Consider the following 24,611-nt stretch of genomic DNA (forward strand, 5'->3'; position numbering starts at 1 on the left):
AAGATTATGAACTTTAAATTTAAATAATTGTTTTTTCAATACCAATTTTTATTTTAATTAGTTAATCTTTGTGTTCTCCTTCTATCAATAATGTTGAGTAACCCTTTTCTTTCTAAAGTGATTTGATGAAATATTAGTATCAAAGTATAAATTTTACATTTTTATTAAGTATTTTTAAAAGAAATTGATTGAGTAGGAGCATCACACCATGTACTATTATTAAGAAAAATTATATTAATCATTATTACTGAAAATTTTAAATTTACATATATTAAAAATAAAATATATAAAAATCTTTTAATCTCATTTATAAAATTGAAAAATTATACTAGGAGTATATAAAAAACAAACGAAAAAAAATCCTCAATTGAAATTGATCTTAATAAAAAAAAGAAAACTATCTCATTAATCAAATAGTACGCCAATCGGACGGCGAGGAGTTTATCATGAGCAAGCACACCAAGACTAACTTATCACACGGCTCAGGTTGCAACCCATTTCTTCTCTCACGTGTCTCGGGAAAGCTTCGCACGTGTCGACATCCTTGACGGCCAATCAAAACCCCCACATTGCAGAAATAAAGAAAAACAGTAACCGCTCAATCCAGTCGCTCCCATCTACAGCAAAACCCTTCGGCTTCAAAACGAAACGGAGCTTCACAGCGTCTGTACAATTTAGGGCTTCTCAGAGATCAGACCGCCTATCACGATGTACCGAACCGCGGCTTCTCGCCTCCGCACTCTCAAGGTCAGTTCAGTAGTTCCCGAAACCAGAATTTGTGGTCGCTAATGATTCGATCTCACTATCACAATCAGCCTCCTATCTCGAATATAACAAAGCTAGTTCGATTCGATATTTGCTTTCTGCGATTACTTTCGAATTTATTCAATAGATCTATTATTTTATTCATTAACGATGCTTACCTTGTTACTTTGATTTCTTAATTAAATGTATTTATCTCGTCTTAGTTAAGAAATGAGAAATTGGTTTGATTATGAATCTCAGCTTCGTTCAGTTTGAGATTAGACGTTTCTCGAGTGATTGTCTCCTTTTTTTCTTTTAATTTTGAGGATAATATATATTTAATCTTATAAAAATATTGAGCCACCAGACTATGATAGCCATATAATTCCAGTTTTTAAAGCGGCTTCATATTGTGGAAGAGTTTTATTATTATTGTTATAAACTGCAAGAAAAAAACAGATTACATGTGCAGAAATGTGATTTACTGTGAGAACCAAAAGAGAAACTAGTGAGTTAGAATTTCCACCACCATACTCATACAGATAAAGCAAATAATGAACTCACGAACAATATTTGAAAGATAGTTAATTCTAAATGTTACTAGTTTTAGTGATGAAGCAACATATGATATGCCCAGAGTGGGTTGTTTATTTTGCCATATTCCCCATTTTTTGTCCCCCTCCAAAAGAAGTAGATATAAGTGGTCCTAGCAAGCCTAAGCTCCAAGAATCACAGCTGATGGTGTCTTTCCTTTTAGGCCTTTCTTTTATCCATTGGAATTCTGAGGATCAACCTCTGAGCTGTCTATATATTGGCGACTTGCAACACCTTTTGCTTGATCTGTTAAGAGAAAGAGCAGGGGAACACCATGTAATGACTAGTTTTATCCGACTAATTGCTTAGCAAGCTACTAGTGCTAGGCAATGAAATAGCTGAACAGTTTAATCTGTGTGGCAAAGAATGCTTGTCCAAGATGAGTCTGTCCATCACCTAACTTATACTTAATGAAGGGTTTGGCCTCGTCTTAATAGCTTTCTCCAGCTCTAGCTACATTTATTAGGGTGGAGGCCTGCCAAAGACTTTTTTTTTTTGTTGTTTTATTGATATTTCTTCTTCTGCTTGTTTCATTTATAATTGTTATATACATTTGGGAGGAATTTTTTAAACGTCAACAAGTTAGACTTAGCAGCTTCAGTAAGGATATTATTGTGAAGGTAACCGTTGTTGTAACTGGGTATTGATGCTCAGCTGTTTCATGTGCCTTTTTTAAAATTTACACTTCAGCTGTGTATCATCCAGTAATAGTTTCCCATATCGATAGTCTGAATGCTTGGAAATGTGCTATGCTTTGAATGAAAATTCAATTATAGGGTCGCACATGCCGCAGAGTACCTGCAAGGTTTGCAAGTTCAAGTGCTGTTGCTACAACATCCTCCTCTTCAGATGGCCTCTTTAGTTGGGTCACTGGAGGTCAGGCCAAGTCCATACCATCACTAGATTTTCCTCTACCAGGCGTTGCCCTACCACCTTCATTGCCTGACTATGTTGAACCTGGTAAAACTAAGATTACAGCACTCCCAAATGGCCTCAAAATTGCTTCAGAAACCTCAGCGGTACGTGTGGATATGCTTTTTGTGAACATATTTTCCTATATAAGGTCTCTTCTTTTAGAAGAGAATTAATTTTCTAATTCATTGAGGAATTGGCTATTTGATTTTGTTGCCAAGCAGAATCCTGCAGCATCAATAGGACTATATGTTGACTGTGGTTCAATCTACGAGTCACCAGCCTCATTTGGGGTCTCACACCTGCTTGAGCGTATGGCCTTCAAGAGCACAACAAACCGCAGCCATTTGCGGATTGTGAGGGAAGTAGAGGCAATTGGAGGCAATGTGCAAGCTGCAGTTTCTCGGGAGCAGATTGGATATACCTTTGATGCTTTGAAGACATATGTTCCTGAAATGGTAGAGCTGCTTATTGACTGTGTGAGAAACCCTGTTTTCTTGGATTGGGAGGTCAATGAACAGGTAAATGTCTTAATCTGGCTGTTTTTATGCGAAATAGTTTTGTGCATTTTCAGATTAAATGCCTTGTGAGATGAAAATTCATTATTTCACCTTCTGCAGCTTCAGAAAGTGAAAGAGGAAATTGCTGAAGCTGCAAAGAATCCTCAGGGCTTGCTTTTAGAGGCCATTCACTCGGCTGGCTATTCTGGTGCTTTGGCAAATCCTCTTTTAGCCCCAGCATCTGCAGTAAATGCATTGAATGGTACAGTTTTGGAGGATTTTGTTGCGGTGAGTCTAAGAAACTTTATGTAGTATGCTTTCAGTGCTAGCTGTGTTATTCTAGTTAAGATTCTAGGTGATCTTTGTGTATCCTTCTCACTAATAACCTTGGTTTTGTATGGAAATATTAGGAAAATTTTACTGCTTCTCGGATGGTACTGGCAGCATCTGGTGTTGAACACGAGGAATTGTTATCTGTTGCCGAACCACTTTTGTCAGACCTTCCCAATATTCCTCGTCTTCAGGAGCCAAAATCCGTGTATACTGGAGGTGATTATCGTTGTCAGGCTGATTCAGGGGTATGTATCAGATACTTGAAGGAAAATGTTAACCATTGCCACTAGGCAATGGTTAAAGTGATATTTAAAGAAAGAAATCTACAATCAATGCATTTCTGCTATTGAATTTGGTGAAAATAGTGCATTAAATGTAAAATTTTTTCCTTTAAGTAGTATTTTGATTTTCCTTAAACAGTGCCTATAGTCACCTGTTAACCAAACTCATACTTAAAATGACTTTTGCTTTTATATTTCTTCCCAGTCCGAGTTGCTAATGATTTCAAATTCCAGGATCAAACTCATTTTGCTCTTGCATTTGAACTTCCTGGTGGTTGGCACAAGGAGAAGGAGGCTATAATTTTGACTGTTCTTCAGGTTTTCAACATTTGATTTCTCTATCTGCTGAATGTTCTTGTTACGCCATTTTTAATTTTTAATGTCATTCGTAAAATTCTTGCTAGGAATTGTTCTATCTTGCCCAATTGATTTTTTATTGCATTTTTTGGGTTCTTCCTACTTGCTACCATGATTTTAAGATAGGAAAATTGATAAATCTAATTATTCTGTAGATTCTAATGGGAGGGGGTGGATCATTTTCAGCTGGCGGCCCTGGGAAAGGAATGTATTCGAGACTATGTAAGTTAATCCTGGTGCACGCTCTAATCCTTCAGTATATGACATGTTATAATAAAGAAAGATAAATTTTAGTGTTGTTTTAGTGCATTTCTTTATTTTCAAAAGTCTTCTGCAACTAGACACTCAATTTCTTAACCTTTTTAGCCAATTTGTTTAAGTCAGCATTAAAGTGGTTTGGTTATGATATGAGCAGATGTCCGTGTCTTGAATGAGTATCCACAAGTTCAATCATTTTCAGCATTCAACAGTATTTACAATCATAGTGGCATATTTGGAATACAAGCCACAGTGGTAAGTCTGCTATTAAACCTTCCATTATTAATTCTTGTACAGTTCTTTATTCCTATCTCTACTTTCCCCAGCCACCTTATGTTTTTGTGTGGCAAGAGCTCAATTTGATATTATAACTTTCTTTCATTGGTTTTTGCATTTCTCTGCACTGATTTATTGGGAATTTTTTTTGGTTGTTGATTTGTTGGAAAGGGAATTTTTGTTCTTTTTTCTCTTCACCATTCTCTTCTCTTCTTTCTTTTTCGCTTTCTTTTTTGCTCGTCTATAGCACTTGAGATGTTCAAGCCACTAACTTTGGCCAAAATTATTGGACAATTTTGTCTTGAGATCAGCTTTGATGGTGTTATGAAACTGTGTGGTTTTGGAGTTCATATTTGCTTTGGCAGATTTGACTTAGGAAAGTTCTTGGATGGTAAAGGTCATGATTCAAGATAGCCATGGGAGAGTCATGTTGGCATCTTCTTTGTAAAATAATGTTACATTCTATGTCTTTCATGATTTTCAACTGTTTATCTCTTTATTAGTCATAATTGTGCTGAACTATGCCATCCAGGAGCTTTCTTCTCCCTGTGCCCAAATTTAATTATTTTACAAGCTTCTGTTTGGATCATAATCTCACAACCAAATCTTTCCTTGCTGTTTTTCATGTCAGACATCTATTTGTCAATTCTAGTAATTGCATGGTTAAATGGCCATGATGGCCTGCATTTGAAAGTTTTCTTAGCATAACCTATTGGTGTATATTTGTTACCTCCTGGTTCCCTTGACTCTTTTTTTCTTGGCCTTTAACGAAATTTATTCCAAATTTCCATTTGTGTAGACGCTGTCTGCTGATAATGTTTGCATCATAGTACTACTTGATGATACTCATGCTTTTGGACTCAGGGTTCTGATTTTGCACCAACTGCGATTGATGTAGCTGTCAAGGAGCTTATTGCTGTTGCAACACCTGGACGAGGTTGGCTGTTCTTTATTTCAGCAATTTTTTTGCTGCAACATTCAATTAATAGCCTTTTACTGAAATGCTTTTCATGGTGTTCTTAGCAGTTGACCAAATGCAACTAGACCGTGCCAAACAGTCAACCAAGTCTGCCATTTTGATGAATTTGGAATCTAGAGTATGTAAACTGTTTTTGTTAATTTCTTGACTGTAGATGAATTTAATTATGCTGGTCAAGGAGTCATATTCTCCATCCAAGCATTGCTGTTTACTTATGAGGTGCTTTCTGCAGATGATTGCTTCAGAAGATATTGGGAAACAAGTCTTGACATATGGTGAGAGGTATGGCTGTTTATAAGGTTCTTAGCTTTTATCCTTCGCTGTGATGGTCTTTTTACTGTTTGCTTTTTATATTTTTATGAGAAAACTTGGATAATAATATTCTTCTTGCTAATAAAATTGTTTTGAATTTATCAGGAAACCTGTGGAGTTTTTCTTGAAGGCTGTTGATAAAGTTACACTGAAGGATATTTCTTCTGTAGCCCAAAAGCTTCTATCTTCTCCTCTCACAATGGCATCATATGGAAATGGTAGTTCTCAGTTTAGTTGAAACTTAAACACTGGATTCAGTTGTTTTATCGGAATGCATTTTAGATTAACTTGTTGGTTTTGCTCATATTTTGCAGTCATTAATGTCCCAAGCTACGATTCGGTTAGCCGCAAGTTCAAGTGAAACATGAGATTGCTTTCATGTGTCGAATGTGACGACCATTTGACCCATTTTCTACAGTGCTGTGCATCTGTGTGCCTTTGAGTTGTTTTATAACAAGATGCGGTTGAAAATAAGGAGATAAGATTTTTCCATTTTAATCAATAAATTTTTTCTTCCCAGCAAGCAATATATTAATGAAATAGCTGCTGCAGACAATGGGACTGGCATGTTTTCTGCTGAATTCCATGACTTTGGTCATAGTTCGGGAAAAAGGTCTCCAAATTCTATGTTCACTTCTGTTTTACCAATGACCCAAAGTAAATTCAAGAATGGTTATTTACTTGAGTGTACATTTGGACTGGGAAATTTTTGCTGTGTATGTCAGAACATTTGCCTGTTATGGCACAATTTTCAGCTTTTGCTGTTATGACTTATTTCAGGTTACTCGAATTTATGATGGATGCTTTTGATTTCATATTTTTACTCTCTTAACATGTTGCAGACGGTATGGAAATTGGTTGTGCCCCTAAGATTATTTCAAAAGGGTTATATGATCGTAATTTGTTCTATGTTGAAATAATTGACGTTCCTTTTAATTGTGTGCATAAATCTGCCAACTGACCTATATTTGGCATAAAGTTTGCTGTTCTTCGTGTTTATGCTTAAGCCTTTCAACCATAACTACGGGAGATAGAGAATAGAGATATATTCGCATCAAAGTTGAGGCATACGACTTTATAAACTTTTAGAAAGGTCATAGTTGACTTCAAATTCCACAAATAAATTTATGAGGTACTTCTAATTAACAATTTATAAGAGCCATTGTTCTCATGTAAGAGATATTCTCATACATGAATTATACTATAAGTCTTAATTTCTATTGTAAAGAAGCTTCCAAATGCACACAGAAAAAAAATATTCTTGGAATATTTCATGTTCATTGCTCGCATTCAGTGCTTTTTTGCAATTAATTCCCTTGCTCCTCATTTTTTTCTTTATTTGAAGAAAATTAAATAATTAGTGGTTATGAGGCTAAAAATTGACAAATATTTATGAAATTTAGGACACATGACATGAGGAGAATAAAAAAAGCATAAAAGTTAAAACAAGTGTTTTTAAGATTTGTTGGACCCTTTTGCCCTGATCAGTCAACTTATTGGATAATCTGAGAGCAATCTTATTCTCTCATTCCCTTTGGGACAAAAAGAGAAACCTAATCAAAGGTTGCTCACAACTTGAATTATGTTTGGCCCACTGTTTTTATTCTTTTTACCCTTATTTTTTTCCAAATTAAAAAAAAATTAAGAAAACCCTTCCAGGATATATTCTTCCCTGTCCAATGAAATTACATAATTCTTTCAACTCAAGAAGAAAAAATAATAGTAAATAATTAAAAAGAAAATGGAAATTAAAAATATATATCAGACAAAGAAGCAATCATAGTTATCTACCTGTTCTGAAAACAAACTTCTGGTCCCTCATCATGCACTCCTTGACTAAACCCAATAAAAAAAAATGTTATAAACGTGAAGGCTAGCCATCATCTGCTATCGGATCAATACACAAAGATGTCCATCTTGGGGCCACATTATTGTGGTTCCAATTTTCATTGTTCCTTTCATCTATTGGTTGCAAGTGTTACGTCCTTTAGATCTCTCTTTCTGAAAAATAACTGTAGTAAACTAGTAATGAAAACAGGTACAAAAAAAAAAAAAAAACCCAAAAATATTCTAGTAATTCAATTGAGTCAGTTTTGTTAAAACTCGATGTATATCTTAGTTTTGGAATGAAATAATCTTTTATTTATTTTTTATAAAAATAAAAAACAGTTGAAGTCAAGCCAAGAGAAGAACAGATTATTACTTATTTTTAAATACTGTGTCTATTTCCTGATGAGTAAAAATTTTGTAACGTGCTTCTACTTGAAGATTTTGTACAGATTTGTTTCTTATATACTAATATAAATAAAATTATATACTAGTTTTTATATGATTTTGTATAGTTCTAATTAGAAGGAGGTGGTGGTGGTCCATCGAGTACACTGCTCATTTACCTTGTATTTCAAGCAACCCTATAATTCTTCTCTCTCTGCAACATTCATGGCAAAAGAATCATGATCAGCACTCCATCTCAAAACCCATGTGAGTTTTTGTCATCTTTTTTTTTTTCCCCCTCTTCTAACTCTTCTCTATTTCTATTTTTTTTTCCACCATCTCTCCTTTCTCTCCTGAAGAAAATTTTTGCCCTTTCTCATCATAGGGTCTAACTCTAATCTGTTACACATATATCTTATGGAAAAACTAATAAAAAACTGTAATTTTCCCAGTTATCTTCTTCGTTACTCAAAGTTTTTCCACTGTGTATAACTTTCAAGTTTGAATGCCTTTAGTATTTTCCTTTTAGCACACGGCCTAAGATTTCACATTTCTTAACTTCATTGATTTCACCCTTTCATATCTACCATCAAAAACTGGCCCAATAGATTTGTATTTTATCTAATCTAACGTAATATTATATAAAAAAGCTCTTTTTGGGGTTAAATTTTTTTTTTTAAAGATTATATATTTAAGTATAATTATACAGATAGGGTTGCCATGCTTTTGAATATGTGCTTCAAGTAACAGCTGTGGAGGCCGTTTCTTCCCTTTTGCTTTAGTAGTCAAGACCTTCAAAACAAAGGTGTGGGAAGTCTTAAGCTTTTAGAGAAGAAATAAAAAAAAAAAAAAAAAAAACAGCCAACCGGGTTTCCTTTCTATCTTTGTCTCTCTTCCTGTCTCTCTTAAACCGCCTAGCCATATGGCTACTTAAATTAGCGAAGGGTTAAAGGTGGTGTGTAGGTTAGGAAGGGCAACTTTTTCTTTTTCTCACTTGGGCTTCGGTTAAAGTAGCTATGATAGGGAATTCTGGTGTTTTCCTAATGGTTAAAGCAGGTTTATAGCTCAATCCCACTGTAACAGTTTCCTCTTTTCCTCTCTCACTCACTCCCTCTTCTTCTCCTTCTTCCCTTCCCTTCCCTTCCCTTCCTCTCCCTTTCCTTTTCCTTGTGGGAAACTAAAAATATTTTGTTTTGGAGAATATAAATTTCTCATCTGGATCTTGCGTAACTTTCTTGTTTTTGATTGGTTTAGGTAATATATAGTTTCATTAAAAAATATAGCACCTATTGTTGATTATAAACATGTGTATTTATATATATAGAGTTTAAAATCCAAAAGCTTTTCTCTTTTTGGGTTCTTGTTTATTCAGGATTTTGACATGTTCTTCTTCTTCCTTTTTGATGTTTTCTTTTGGTATGTGAATAAACACGGTCTGAAGTTACAAAAATCACATAGTTTCAATCATTTATCCATTTAGGAACTACTTTTTTATCAAACCCAACAGTTTATTTCTTTGTCTTTTTTTTTTCTAGTTTAAAAGGAATATCAGATCTCGATCAGGCTTATGGTAGTTTCTGTTGTATAGAGAAGGTAACTGGGATATTATGAGTAGTTGGCAGCTATATAAAGTTGGTTATTTCATAGAAGATTTTAAGAGTTTGAGAGAAAGAAGAGAGCATCTGCCACACCACTAAAAGGGAAAGAAACAATGAATAAGAGTAATCTGGGCTCCATCAGTAGCTCTGATCTCATTGATGCAAAGCTTGAAGAGCATCAGCTGTGTGGATCCAAGCAGTGCCCAGGTTGCGGACACAAGCTTGAAGGAAAGCCGGTACGGATTAGTCTCATAATATTCTTGGCTTTTACAGCAAGATTTTGACAAAAGAAGAAATCAAGGAAAATTATGAGAATTATGCTTGCTGTTTTTTCTTTTTCCATAGTCATGTTGTTTCTTTAATAACAACTACATTCAAAATTTTTGATTAAAGCTTCTTTTTCTCTTCATTTTGTTTATTCTTTCCTTTTGCTTTAGTTCAAACTTGATTCTAATAAATGAAAATTTGCAGGACTGGTTGGGTCTACCAGCTGGAGTGAAATTTGATCCGACAGACCAAGAACTGATAGAACACCTTGAAGCAAAAGTAGAAGCTAAAGACATGAAGTCTCACCCTTTGATAGATGAGTTCATTCCTACCATTGAAGGAGAAGATGGGATTTGTTATACCCATCCTGAGAAACTCCCAGGTAGTCAAAAAATATGGATAATGCTTCATCCCTCTGTCTTGTGTGATTGCTTCCGTCATTATTCAACCCTGTTAGGTCTTACCATATTATCTCAAGCTGCAACCTCATAAATTCCAGGGGGTTGTTTTTAGTTTTTACAATGATTTTGGTTTTGACTTTCTAGATTCTTTCCATTTTCTCATAGATTTGCACCTAAGCCAACCTAACTTTGATTTTGGCAATGTTTTACTACATTTCTTGCAGGAGTAACCAGAGATGGCTTGAGCAGGCATTTCTTCCACAGACCATCAAAGGCCTACACAACTGGGACAAGAAAAAGAAGGAAGATTCAAACCGAATGTGACTTACAAGGAGGAGAAACAAGATGGCACAAAACCGGCAAGACAAGGCCAGTCTTGGTCAATGGCAAACAGAAAGGGTGCAAGAAAATCCTAGTTCTCTACACAAATTTTGGCAAGAATCGGAAACCCGAAAAGACCAATTGGGTCATGCACCAATATCATCTCGGTCAGCAGGAAGAAGAGAAAGAAGGAGAACTTGTGGTGTCAAAGATATTTTATCAGACTCAACCGAGGCAGTGCAACTGGTCTGATCATCGAAGTGCAACAACTCTTGAAGGAAGCAATGACCCTAATAGCAGAAGAGATGGTGGCAGTGGAAGTTGTTCTTCAAAGGAAGTAATCCCTTTAAGAGATGAAGTTTCTGGAGCTGGGGTTGCTGCTGCTTTATCAAGTTATGCCGGTGCCGTGGATATCCAACAGTTTAAATCTGATCATTTCAGTTTCACCCCATTTAGCAAAAGCTTCGATGAGGTACAATTTTGTTCATTTATGCAAATGTGTTTTTCTCCCTTCTACAACTTCCAAAAATTTTTCCTACCGCTCCAACTTTTAACATTAATCAACAACCAAGAAATAAAAGCATAAATTGATATTGAAGTTTGTACCTTGTAATTTTATGCTTAGACATCGTATCCGTCAACTTGACAAGTACACCTAACCACAAAAAGGAGCAAAAATCAAAAAAGAAAATTAATTCGATATATGAATAAATCCAATTTTCTTGTACAAGCTAGCATGTTGTTACTGGACTAGCAGAAATAAGCATTCCAGTTTTAAACATCAAGGTGGTCAGCATATCTCATCTTACATAAAATAAAAGTAAAGGGAAGAGATTATTAAGTTTTAGGGTTGCTTTATATATATATATATATATATATATATATATATTGAAACTATCAAAATTTATATTATGATAATTAGAACTAGTAATTCATAACTTTAACAACAGATCACACGGTAATTAATAAGGTTGATTTTCTCTTAGTCAATTGCTTGCATACACGGCATAAAAACTTATATGTACCTCAATTGATTATCTTTATGAGCTAACTAAACTTTTTTAACCCACTAGTAGGACCAATATTGAAACTGAAAGTAAAACTATAGAAAAACTGAAGGGCTTAAAAGAAAGGTAATAAAAAAAAAGAATTAAAGCGATGGAAAATGTTGTGTTTGAAAATGGACTAGCTAGCAAACTGCTTCTTGGGGGTGTCCATTGCAGGTAGGGATTGGAGAAGCTTCAGAAACAAGGGAAGCCCCAGCTCCAGGTACGTGCGAAGAGATACGCGAGCATCCACAGCCACATCATATCGCCCTTGATCATCATCATCACCATCAGCAACAACAACAACAACACCACCATCATACACATCATCAGATTGCTACTACGGCCTTCCACATTAGCAGTTCTTCACATCCCATCTCCACCATCATCTCTCCACCTCCCCTTCACCATTCTTCCATCATTCTTGATGAGGACTCCTTCCATGTCTCCAGAATAATGCTTCAAAATGAAAGTTTTCAGGTAATATATCATCATTATATCAATCATATTAACCTCAATTAATTATCCTCATATAGATATAATTAATAGTCCACCAAGTTAAAACAAGTCAAATTGTGTGTGAACAAGATATTTATACATACAATATTTTTAGATAGTACAATTATTTTTCAAAATTCAATGAAATTAATAACTTTCTCTAGAATCCACAATTTTAAGTGGTACCTCTTTTTTTTAATCCAGTTTTCTGATATAATTTTTATGTAGCCAGCAGGAACAAAATGACACAGTGTTTTACACATGCATGCCTCATTTTTATATTAAGTATTATACTTATTAAGCTGAAGCCTTTTTCCCTACTTTTTAAACGTTTTTTATAATTAACTCAACCATGCATGTTTTTAATTAAGTCTGACCTTAATTATAAATGAATTGATGGGATGTAGCTCGGTCATGAAACTGGGTCTGATTTTTGGGGGGGTGTAGATGTGGCAGACTCAGTTTAGTGATGCTATCTTTTAGTATCAGCTAAGTTGAGAACAATGAACTGCCTTTTCACTTTTTAAACCTTATTGAAGACATGATGGTTTAGATGGGAAATTTTGGTTTATTATATTTTGTTGAATTGAATAAATGCAGCATCAACAGCAACAGCAGCAGCAGCAGCAGCAACATAAACTGGGAGGAAGGTCTGCATCAGGTTTGGAGGAACTAATAATGGGTTGCACTTCAACTGATATCAAAGAAGTGAGTATCCACTTTTTGACCCTGAAATCCATGAGCCTTGTTTGTCATAATACCAGCTAAGCAAGGGAAGAAAGAAAGAAAGAAAGAAAAAGTAAGGGAAGTATATTTCTAAAACAATTAAAGGATAAAAAGAAGAGAAAAAAATACCAAATTCTTTAGTAATATTATTATTTTTTAATAAAGAGAGAAACCAGAATCCTTTTCTTTTTCTCTTTATCTCTTTTAGTATTTTTTTTTCTTTCTTGTTTTTCATGAGAGTTAAGTATGGCATTCAGCATCCTGAAAAGGAACAATAACCTTATTTCTCCTTTACCACTCTCTTAAGATTCAGTAGAAATCAATATGTTAGGCAAGTTTGATGTGCTTTCATGTGGTTTTTAGTATATTTTATTCAAATATATATATGAATAAGAATCAGAATTCCAAATATTAAAGTATAATTTATAGCAGAATGTGAAACCATATAGCCTTCAAATTAAATCACTTCTTGAAACGAATAGAATCTTCTTTTATATTTCTCTTTTGGACAAAAAAGGTAGTTGGAAAACTAAAGCCTATACTACTTTACCTACACCGCCTTTGATTTTTCTTTGAATATATGTTGCTAAGAAGAGCTGTAAATTCTGGAAAATTTGCTCCTTTGTGACTATATAAACAGCAGGGGCAATAAAAAAGAGAAAGAGAATAAATATCTCAAAAGCAAAGAAAACAGATAGTATTAACATTCTTTTGGTTGGGTTGAGAAAGGGGGTCTGGAAGAGTGAAGAGAAGATGTATGCGTGATAGCAACATGAAATCTTTTTATCATGTGTTGCCTCATAAAATAGATAAAGAAACAAACAACTTGATTGTGGAGTGGGAAAGAGGATAAAAAAGGCAGCTTCTTCATTTGTTGTTTTTAGAGGAAAATTTTATGGTTAAATCCCTAAACCCTAAGTTTTTTTCTTTTTACATGGGCTTTTCGCAGGAATCATCCATCACAAACCCACAAGAGGCTGAATGGTTGAAGTACTCCTTCTGGCCTGACCCTGACAACCAGGATCCTCATGGATAGAAGCAAAAATATTAGACAAACAAACCAAACCTTGCAGACATCATTATTATCATCATTATTAGTACTTGAAGCCTCTGGTGAAGTTCTTTTCAAGGAGAGTCCAAGAAACCATCTACTACAGCTTGCTCTTTTTCTTTCTTTTTCTAATGGGGGACCTGGCTTATGACTCTCGAAGTCTCAACTGAACTAACTGTACACAGTCCATGTTGGAAAGAAAGAGAAAGAACAAAAAGAATAAGAAGATTGAAAGAAAGTAAAACAAGGAAAAGAACCCAGGAAAAATGCTGCTCTCTACTGACAAATAGAAGGAGAACCCAAGACCCAATGAAAATCCCGCCCTGCATGAAAATCATCACCATTAAGAATGTTACAATATCATCTTCATGGCTATTCTTATTATTTTATTATTTCGAAGCTCTTGTATAATTTCTTTTCTTGTTCTTTTCAAACAAAATACCAAAGAGTTTGTGCAAATTGCAAACAAATACCTTGTTAATTGTGTTGTTTTAGTCACCTTTTCTAGTAAAATATATGTGGATTAGGGGGTTTACGATTTCCTTTTATATATATTATATAGAAATGAAAATATTGGTTACAGAATTCTTTATTGCAATCGCTGTGCCACTTTTTCCACTTCTTTTGATACTTGCAGACAATATAAAGAATATTTAGGTTCTGCAATTGCTATATTATTGAATGAATAAGACTTTTAAATATTGTTCTAAAAGTGTACAACCTATGCAAAAATTGTAAGGCTAGAGCTAGCTAATTCGCCTAATCCACATTTCTAATCTCAAGAGAATAGATCAACTAGCTAGGGATCATGACTTGTCGGCAGGCCATATATCTGCATGTACCCCAAAGGTGAAAAGTTAGTCCTTGAAGAATTAGGAATTCAGGATCATGATCATAGTAACTTTTCATCATCTATATTATATATTTATATATATATATATATATTCCACAGTCAAATCCGATCTTTGAAGTAAATTAGTTCCTTCCATTCTTTGTCCCTACAACCTGAGCACCTAAGGCGACAGCAGTGCTACCATTATGCTCACAAAATCAATCTCAAAAAGCAACTACTATTGCTAATGATGCATGAAGAAAGTTGGTGCATTTGATTTATCAGGTCAAGTATACTTTTCAATATTTATTTTTCTGGTTGAGTATCCTTTTTCCCTTTGTTTGCCTTTAGTGACAAATGGGGGAGAAGTTCTATCCTGAGAGGGGCTTAAAATAAGAGCTCCTTTGGAGCTTGTATTGGTACTGTAATGTTTGCCTAATGAAAAGTAAATGTACTTTAGCTGGTTTTTGGTTTAAATGATGGGTCCTCACACCTCACTAAATGACATTCCACTGCACTCAGCCACTTACCGAACAGTTTCTTGAAAGTAGCTATCACACGTCATTTTGAGGTGACAAATGGGACATTGCCACGAGGAAGTCTACTTGCATGTTTTTTTCTTTTTTTTTTATGAACTAAACTTCATATCATGCATGCTCCATGATTTTCTTCTTTTTTTTTTTGTAAGTGGCTGTCATACTCCTAGTAAAGGAGTTTTATTTGGTTCTTTGGATTTAGATATATCGAAAGGAGGATAGAAGAGAATGTGGGGTTTCGTTAAAATTTTTTTTCTTATTGGAATCTTGGAATCTTTCAATAGTATAGCAGCAGAAATCACATCTTAAAGTATCAGTCTCTCTTTGTCTTTTTGTTACTTGGGTAACTTCTTTCCTGCTTTTATATCTATTCCTCAGATTCGAGCTTTTTTTCAGCTGTATTATACTACCGTTATATGGAGATGATGAGATGAGCTTATCTCCCTCCAAATACAAAGACAGAGAGAGAAAGAGAGAGAAACGTGCATATTTTATCTTTTCCTTCGATGGGATTGGGACGTGCAAGAAATAAAGATGGAGTCACGGAGGGCGAGGCAGCTTCACCGTAGTTTCTGAAGGGAATAACTTATTGGAAATGAGTAGAAAATTAAGAATAACCTTTAAGCTTTGAAATGACCGTACATTCTCATAACTTAATGGAAAATTTCTTTTATCTCGTCATTTATATAAACTATACTTGTACATTTATCTATATATGTACTATGGTCTACATGCATGCATCTTTGTGGAGTACATTTTATATATTATGCTACCCCATTTTATCAGTACTATCTCAAAGAATCACTGAAAATATCAAAATTTTCCATCTAGATATAGCCTAAAAAAATTAGGTTTAGTTCATTGATGTAATATGCAAAAATTATAATCCATTGATGAACATTTCCCCCATATTGACTGTATATACTTGCTAATTAAATATTTATAAAACTTAATTATATATAAGCAAAAAGGGGTTTAGGGTAATTTGAAGAAGGATTGGGAGAATCCAAATATTGTGGCGTAGAGATGCTTGAGGTTAGTAAATAAAATAGGTAAAATAAACAAAAAGAGGAAGATCCTATAGTAGGGATGTTGTGATATAATTAATAGAGTGGGAAGAGGAAATGTCTCTTTCCACATGCAATGAAAATAAAAAGGAATGACATGTCTTGTTCAATTCAACCTAAAAAGGTGATATTCAATTCTTCCACTTTATGGAAGATTTTGGGTGCTTTTGAAAGAAAGAAGTATTAGCAGTGTTAGGGTTTCGGGGTTTGCAGAGATTTGGTCCCATAAAGAAGTTGCAGGGAGAATCGTGTAGTGCAATAAGGAATATCACGACACGGCAATACCCACCTTTTTTGGATTCTTCAACAGCGAGGCCGAGGCCAAGGCCAGGCCACAGCTGCTTTTTAGATAGTAACCCAATATTCGTTTCCCTTCTCTCTCATTTCAGCTTAGAAGCTTGTTTATGTACTTCGAGTACTAGGAAATGGAAGGTGATTTATTCATTTTCACTGTCACTTATTACACAGTGACTTTTTCAATTATATATGACAGATCACTTGCCTGTATAGTGTAATTCTGATGGTGAATCTATCTGTTTTCTTCAAGAGAGCGAAGTTCACTTAAATTTACTTCCTTTTTGTGTCTTTTGTTTCTTACTCTGACATAGTCAGATTGGCTGTGGCAAAATCTGTTATAGTCAGGAAAGTTTGGTGAGAATTTGACGCATAGATGAATAATGCAATCAAAGACATGGCCAAACTAGTTAGGTTCCTCGTGCGGCTAATGCAACAAATAAATAATAGTGCAAAAAACAAAGGCTAACACTACATATGCTATAATCAATGATGTAACAAATACCTGATACTATCTACCCTGAAGCCTATCAGAATTTAGAAAAGAAAGTGAATGACGCAACAAAAGGTGAAAGGAACTGATCAACCATTTTCTTTCTGAAAGTATATATGTTCCTTTTCTTTGAACAATATGAAAATCAGCACCTAGTAGTGAAGGTTTTGGAAGGACTGTTAAAATTTCATATATGCTTAGATGAAGAAAACAAAGCTCTGAATTAAGTATAACTTTTTGGGATATTGAAGACAAGGTTAGATAAGATTGTGATTGATACAATTAGTATAAATTTGCCACACCATCTCTTGTTTAGCCGTTGAAAATGTATGCAAATTACATGAACAGGAATCCATTCAATCAGTAACAAAATGACTTTAGGGAGTAACTCTGAAATGTGATTTTGCACCAAATAAGTCTTTAAAAAAGTGCAGTACATATAAAGCAAACTCTCAAAATAAATCGGCCCTTGGAAAAGGTACAGGAAGATACGTTAGGCAAGCCAATAATCAGTACAAATAAATAGGGGAAGCAGATGGTATCATTTTTGTGACGAATGGTAGCCAGCGAAGAATTATCAATTTTGTTATATGCCTGCGAGTAGCTTCCTTTAACAAAGACTTGTTTTGGTCCTTTCTATCCGTAAAGCGGCTGGCATATTCTTCTTGTTAGGGAACGGCTGACAAACCAACATATCCTAACCATACTGCCATCTGAGCATGATGAAGTTTCCTTCTTTCCTATGTGTCTCTCTCTCCTTTTCACTTGTTCAATGTTGAAACCTCTTTGAACAGGTTCTTGATCGTATAAAACAGGAAATTATAGGTAGATACTCGACAGGTCAATCTTTCAAGTCGTTCTTTTTATCAGTAGCCAAGGACTAATGCTTGAAATAATGGTCTGCATCAATTTGTTTGCCTTTGGCCCCGCCCTATAGCTATCTTATTGCTAAATCTCCTTTCGAATCCTTTTCGAACTATTGCTGCTGCCAGGACTGGTTCGTGTAAAGAATCTTGGCTTTTAGGAAAGTCCCCAAACACTTCAGCCTGGAAACTTCAGCTATTTGACAAGACCATCGTACCATCGGGCATAACTTCAAAATAAGATAAGATTTGGCAACTTGCAAGGTGCTGAATAATGCAACATTGACAGACTTATAATCCAGAGGCCTAAATGCACAGTTGCTTTCATTGAAGAATGTCAGCTAAACAACAAAGTAATAGGCACCACCTAAAAACAGGTAAGTTTGCTATTTCCTACCAGGCTAACCAGAACACTGAAAACTCCTAGACCCTTTCATTTCTTGGTCCTTCCCACAAATCATGCAAAGCATATGCTTTTTCACAAATGAATCCAAAATGAAAATTGTTGCACGATTTACACATGGATATATAATACAGCAAAGCTGATTGTATGATTGACACCATGTTATACATATCATTGAAGAACTCTTCTAGCTTTCTTCGTTTTATATTTTTCCTTCTGCTTCTGTCGTACACAATTACTGGAACAGATATTTATCAGACCTCTGCAATCTATACTTATTTGCATTTTCTGTACAAGCAACTACCACAAAATGTAAAAACGAGCAACAGACTCAGCAGGCACGTGCTTGAGTCAGCCTCCCATTCACAGGTACACGGACTTCAGAAACTTTCAATGATGCAAAAAGGCACGACAATCGAGCTACCATGGGCCTGGCTCTCTCCATTCTGGGCACAACCACGAGCTCCTTACCAGTAATATCATCCAAAGCACTATGATAGCCTTCAAGATCTGCTTTTGTAATCATAACTGCATCCACTGAAAGAGAGTGTGTAGTAGTACGTAGCTGGCTGTCTGAGCCTGCTATACTCCAGAACTGTCTGCTCATAACCATTGACAAGCAAGGAAGAGACACAGTACATCATTCATGATTGTGACTGGAATAAATCTGGTAATTAATACCATTTGGAAACATGGAACTATTCTCAGTTCATTCATAAAGCTGGTAAAATCTTGTTCTTTTTTCTGAGCAAACAGTAAATGGCAAAGGGAGATAGGAGATTTCATCTTTTGCAAGAAGAGAAAGGTGCAATTCATGCATAATCTAAAAGTGACCAACATGAACAAGGCCATTTGTGAAAAATAATAAAATAATAAAATAAAAAATATAAATCTTGGTGCTTATAGTACCATCTTCATTGTCATCAACTTCATTTCCCCTTTCATGTGGACAGGTACGTAGGGGCAAGAAACATGAAAAAATTGCAGGATTTCTTAGAAGGTTTCATACTCTGCACATGATAACACCACAAAACTTATCTTCCATTGTAAGGGGGCAAGCAAAACTCGAGGTCTTTGAGACCGAAACATATTCGAGGGCACCTGCAGGTGTCATGCGCTTATGCCCTATCTGCAGAGTTCAAAACCAGTTCAACCATTGAAATTAAAATGAAAGCTGGAGCTAGCCTTACAGGTTAGTGAACAACAGTGTGTCAACAAAGCACCATGCAACAAACAGATTTACCAAGTAGCAAAGCACAACAGTGGTACTCCTTCCTCGTCCAGCTATACAATGTACATTGGTGGTTCTACCACAAGATGCATTCTCTGTAGCCAAAAAAAATGTTCGGGGTGAGACAGCCAGTTGGCCACAGTGACTAACAGAGATAATTGAAAGAATTATCTACTCACTGTGAATAAGTCCACAGCTCTGCTGATATCTGGAATTGAAGGAGCAAATAAATAACCTCTCGTTGGAATTACTAGGCGATCAATTCCATGAGCCTGCAATAAACCATAAAGCAATAGTAGTAAACATCAATACCCAACAAAACAGAAAGTTCAGAAAATGAAAACGAAAATCATGCGATTTTGAAATACCCATTCACCTAAAACCTTAAAAAAATGGAAATCATGTAAGTTTTGAGAAGCTTACATGATATGAGGAAGTGGAAACCATAGTTTCAAAAGGCTCATTAAGAGTGATGACCCCAACTGCTTCAACCGTCAGACATCCTTGGGAAATGGAACCGCCCCCGGCAAAAGAAACTGAAAAAGTATAACACCCATCGTTAACAAAACAGAAAAATGAAAAAAAAAAAAAAAAGAAATGGTTAATTACTGATTTGGGATTAATTATTAAAAAAGCAAAAGAAAAAACACCCAGTTGTTTTCTCTAGGAAAGTCACAAATTTTAATCGATCATCAAAGCAAGAATTACTGATTTGGGATTAATTATTATAAAAAAGAAAAGGTTAACAAAGAGGGGAAATTAAGGATAAGAGAAAAAGAGAAAATTTGTAAACTTTGTCCCACCCTCTTTTGAATTTGTTCATTTGAAATTGATTTTCAAAAAGTATTATTTCAAAAAAAAATATTTTTAAAAAAATAAAAAAAATTATTATTTAAATAAATTAATGACAAAATTTTTTTGTTATAGTAAAATATTGAGTTTTAATTGTAATTCAACTTTGATCTATTAGTTTGAAAAATAGATATCTCACCCCAAAACTTATTAATTAATAAGATATTAAAGTGTTTCTGTAAGTTAAATTTCGTTAAAAGGCTTTTAAAATATAATTTTACCTTAAAAAATCAATGTTCTCATATACTTACATAAAATAATTATTTATAATAATAATTTTTTTCTTAAAATCTATAAAATATATTAATAATATATAAAAAATTTAAGTGTAATATATAAAAACAAAATTTACAATTATAATAAGAAAAAATATTATAATAAGAAAATATTTACATAAAATAATTATTTATAATAATAATTTTTTCTTCAAATATATAAAATATATTAGTAACATATAAAAAAGATTTTTAGGTATAATATAGAAAAATAAAATTCAAAATGTATAATAAGAAAAAATGTTATAATAAGAACACATAACATATAATAAGAAAAAATATTTGATTGAAAAAATTATTATTTATAATTATGAATTTTTTTTTATATATTTCACCTAAAAATCTTTTTTATATATTATTAATATATTTTAAGAAAAAATTATTGTTATAAAAAATTATTTTATGTAAATATTTAAGGATATTAATTTTTTAATCGTAAAATGGTTTTAACGAGCCTTTTAATGGAGTTAATTGACATAAGCATTTTAATGTCCTATTAGTTAAAGGTGAGATGTTTATTTTTTAAACTAATAGACCTAAGTTGAACTATATCTAAAATTCAAGAATCTGAATGTATTTTACTCTCTTTGTCAATTAGTTATTTTTTAAAAATAATATTAATATAACTATTAAATTATTTAAAACAATTTATTATTAAAATATATTTAAATTATTTATTATTAAAATTATTAATATTCAAGAATAATTATATTTTAATAATAATATTTAATAATAAAATATTATATTAATAAAAATATACTTAAAATAAAACTATTTATTATTGTTTTATTAATATTTTCAAATATTTAAAATATTATTACTTTCTTAAAATATTATTTTTATTAAAATTAAAATAATAGTATTTATTATTAAAATATTTATAATTTATATTAAAAGTATCTATTATTAAATCATAACAAGATTTATATTTGTTATTAAAATAGTAATATAAACACCTTAATAAATAAAAATATAAAATTATATATTTTAAACTAAAAAATAAAAAAAATTATTTAAAATATTCATATTAAGAAAATATTATTATTATATTATTTAACTTTAATTATTAAAATAATAAAAATATTATTATATGTTATTACTTATTATTAAAATAATAATATAATATTATTTATTATTGAAATACTAAAAGTATTTATGCTTAATAATATACGAAATAAAAATATTTAAAATTAAAATATTAAAATATTTTTACTGTTAATATTTTAATTTTTAATTAAAATTAAATAAAATATTTTTATCAATACCATAATATTTTAAATCAAATCAAATTAAGTTCAAGTTTAAAATATTATGTTTAAAGTTTTATTTGAGTAAAATTAAAATATTAAAATATTTTAAATTTTTAAATAAAATTAAATAAATATTAATATAATAATATTTTACCTAGAGTCAAATTAAGTTTAAATTTTAAAAAATTATGTACAAAATTTAATTAATTATACTCAAACATATTGATAATTAGTTATAGTCATTATTTAAAAAAAAAAATTATCTTCTTTCTAAAAAAAGGTAAAATAATTTTCAAAATATTATTTTATTTCTTATTAATCAATAAATTATTTTTCACTAAACATTTAACCTTTTATTAAACAATCATTTAAAAATATAAAAATCATTTTCCGTAAAATAAACACGCCTCAGGTTGGATTTTGTTTATGAAGAAATTGTATAAAAGGGTCGGGTAAAATAGAATCCGAGCACCCGGTCCGACTAGAACTCTCTTCGCATCGTCGACTCTAACTATCTGCAGCTGCTTCACGACATCAACACCGTCGTTGTCCCGATCACTCTCCACGTCATCCAACTCCTCGATCTACATCTAATGAAAAACTGGAAATGAATCTTTTTTAATAACTGAACCGGAAATTGGTTACATTTTACGACATGAAAAATAGTTTGGAGTTGGGAGATTTCGGCATGGAATTGAGAAGACGGGAAAAAATTCAAAGAAGGTTTATCGGGAATTTGAGAAGATGCGAGAGAGCAGAGCTAGAAAAAATGGAAAACATTTGTGATTTGTGAGCTAGAAAAAAAAACCTCACAATAATAATTACACTATTTTTTTAAATTATAATAATTGCAATACTTATTTGCATTAAGGAAGCTTTTAAACGCGTCTTTTTATATATATATATATATATATATATTTAAAATCATTCTAAAATAATTTTTATTTTTATTTTTAAAACTTCAAATTTACAAATTCGAAAAAATATAAAAGTTTTCAAATTTGTAAATTTTAATTTTTTTTATTCACATATCCAGAAAGTTAGCATTAAATTAAGAAAGATTTAAAGACCCACTTGCATAGGTTTTTTATCAATTTATAAATAAACTTATAATTAATTGAAACAAATAAATTTTTTTACAATGTTGTGAAAATTCATTGGATATGAGATTTTGTTTTGATAATTAAATTTTTTTATTTTAAATGTAACTAATCGGATACACTTATCCTGTAAATTATAAAATTTATGAAACTTATATATATGAAAATTTTAAAATTAAAATAATTAAATAATTTGATGTAAAAATAATTTTGAGAAAAAAAAAGTGCCAGGAAAGAATGGGATCAATTTAGAAGCACCGTTTCACTTAAGGGGTGTTCTAAATACATCATCAAAATTTCTTTATACATCTTCTAAATTTTCTTCTAAAAATATTTATATATTGAAATATCAAATTTAACTTTTAGTAAATAATAAATATACTTTTAATAGGTTATACACTCAAAAATTATATCGTATTCCTCTAAAATGGTTTTTCAAATGTTATATTGTGTTTTCGAAAATATATTTTCGAGAAAGCATCATAATTTTTAAAAATGGATTATTGAAAACAAAACAAATTTCTCAAAAATCTGGTTTTGATAATGCATTAAAAATTTTTTAATTATATTTAATTATAAACTATTGATAACAAAAAAATTGAGATCTCTAATATTGTGACCATTAAAAATATTATCATTTTGACATATGAGATATATAAATCTAGCAGTAAAAATCTCTAATTTTTCTACCAAACATTGTTCGATAAATAATATTCGTAATATTTATTAATTCTAATAAACGTGTATTTTAAAAAAAATCATTAATTATGAAGAACACTCATGCAAGTAGCTATTGCACTATCCGTAATGAGATATTTATGTTTTATCACATATGATGCAACGATCAGTTTGTATAAGTGCCCATATACACTTAACAATTCCTCTTAAACCCATATTTATAAGAATTGTAAAAATATTACAAATGTTATTGAACAAAAAATGTCTGATAGTTAAAAAATTAAAGGTTTTTATTGATGAAATTGTCCTGTCCAAAAAATCAAAAACTCCAAACTTCTCGGATATAGAAATCCAAAAAATCTCAACTTTTTTTTGATATTTATTTTTGAAAAACTAAAAACTTCTCAAAAATGGAAGTTCGATAAGTTTTGAAAAATTTCAAAAATAAATATTCGAGAGACTTTGAAGCTTCTTAAAAATGGATATCTAAAATTTTTTTAAACTTTTTAATATACATTTTTGAGAAATTTAATATCGAGAAGTGAAAAGAGAGAGAGAGAGAAAAAAAGAGTAAGAATGAAAAAATTAAAGTGAGAGATAAGATGTATTTAGTAGATAAAGAAAAATAAAATTTGAATTTAAAATGTATATAGTATTAGATGGGCTGCATTTAAAATTCCCCTTCACTTAATTGTAAAATGAGTTATAAAAGCCCTTGGCATTGCTTTAATTTTCAGTATTACCCTCTATTCGCATTTCTTTAAGATCATTACTTATTAATTATGCGAGGACAAATGTTTCACAATTCAATCAACAAGACACGGTTTTTTTAGAAAAATAATTATATTCTGTCGTTTTCTTTCAAATAAATAGACTCTTGAATTAGAAACACATCATCTATCGCCGACCAAGACCAACTCTTGGATCGCTCAATGCTGAAAGTAACAAAACACTAGTGGCACGAATGTAATAAGTAACAATTTTTACGAACATCTAATTATTTATTTTGTTTGACTAGTCAAATTCTTCGATGCTTTAACAGTTTTTATTTTTTTTTTTCAATAAATAT

At 32.1% G+C, this 24,611-nt stretch overlaps 2 protein-coding genes and 1 long non-coding RNA gene across 4 annotated transcripts; 2 read left to right on the forward strand and 1 right to left on the reverse strand.

Moving 5' to 3' along the window:
- The first annotated feature begins 609 nt into the window (after nucleotides 1–609).
- LOC111303144 (mitochondrial-processing peptidase subunit alpha-like) lies at nucleotides 610–6,361 on the forward strand. Of its 2 annotated transcripts, none has more exons than XM_022899196.2 (13): nucleotides 610–747; nucleotides 2,115–2,357; nucleotides 2,475–2,771; nucleotides 2,871–3,038; nucleotides 3,161–3,328; nucleotides 3,599–3,682; nucleotides 3,877–3,943; nucleotides 4,137–4,234; nucleotides 5,120–5,192; nucleotides 5,279–5,352; nucleotides 5,467–5,516; nucleotides 5,652–5,764; nucleotides 5,861–6,361. In XM_022899196.2, the coding sequence occupies exons 1-13, from the start codon at nucleotides 709–711 to the stop codon at nucleotides 5,905–5,907; spliced, it is 1,521 nt and encodes a 506-aa protein (XP_022754931.2). In that variant the 5' UTR covers nucleotides 610–708; the 3' UTR covers nucleotides 5,908–6,361. The 2 variants fall into 2 exon arrangements, with proteins under 2 accessions (XP_022754931.2, XP_022754932.2); XM_022899197.2 differs by having other exon boundaries at nucleotides 5,282–5,352.
- A 1,606-nt stretch (nucleotides 6,362–7,967) lies between these two features.
- On the forward strand, nucleotides 7,968–14,162 carry LOC111303148 (NAC domain-containing protein 75-like). The gene is made up of 7 exons (XM_022899203.2): nucleotides 7,968–8,027; nucleotides 9,349–9,594; nucleotides 9,830–10,007; nucleotides 10,251–10,819; nucleotides 11,571–11,873; nucleotides 12,492–12,599; nucleotides 13,567–14,162. Exons 2-7 carry the CDS (start codon nucleotides 9,472–9,474, stop codon nucleotides 13,651–13,653), a joined length of 1,368 nt encoding a protein of 455 aa, XP_022754938.2. The 5' UTR covers nucleotides 7,968–8,027; nucleotides 9,349–9,471; the 3' UTR covers nucleotides 13,654–14,162.
- A 3,086-nt stretch (nucleotides 14,163–17,248) lies between these two features.
- LOC111304190 (uncharacterized) lies at nucleotides 17,249–20,198 on the reverse strand. The gene is made up of 5 exons (XR_016326894.1): nucleotides 19,811–20,198; nucleotides 19,567–19,659; nucleotides 19,400–19,482; nucleotides 19,066–19,285; nucleotides 17,249–18,755 (listed from the first exon to the last, which is right to left on the reverse strand). It is a non-coding gene; the product is annotated as an uncharacterized LOC111304190 (long non-coding RNA).
- Between the last annotated feature and the right edge of the window lie 4,413 nt (nucleotides 20,199–24,611).

The sequence above is a fragment of the Durio zibethinus genome, chromosome 13 (genome assembly GCF_047325235.1).
Source record: "Durio zibethinus cultivar Kanyao isolate XHJ-2024 chromosome 13, ASM4732523v1, whole genome shotgun sequence".
Taxonomy (NCBI): domain Eukaryota; kingdom Viridiplantae; phylum Streptophyta; class Magnoliopsida; order Malvales; family Malvaceae; genus Durio; species Durio zibethinus.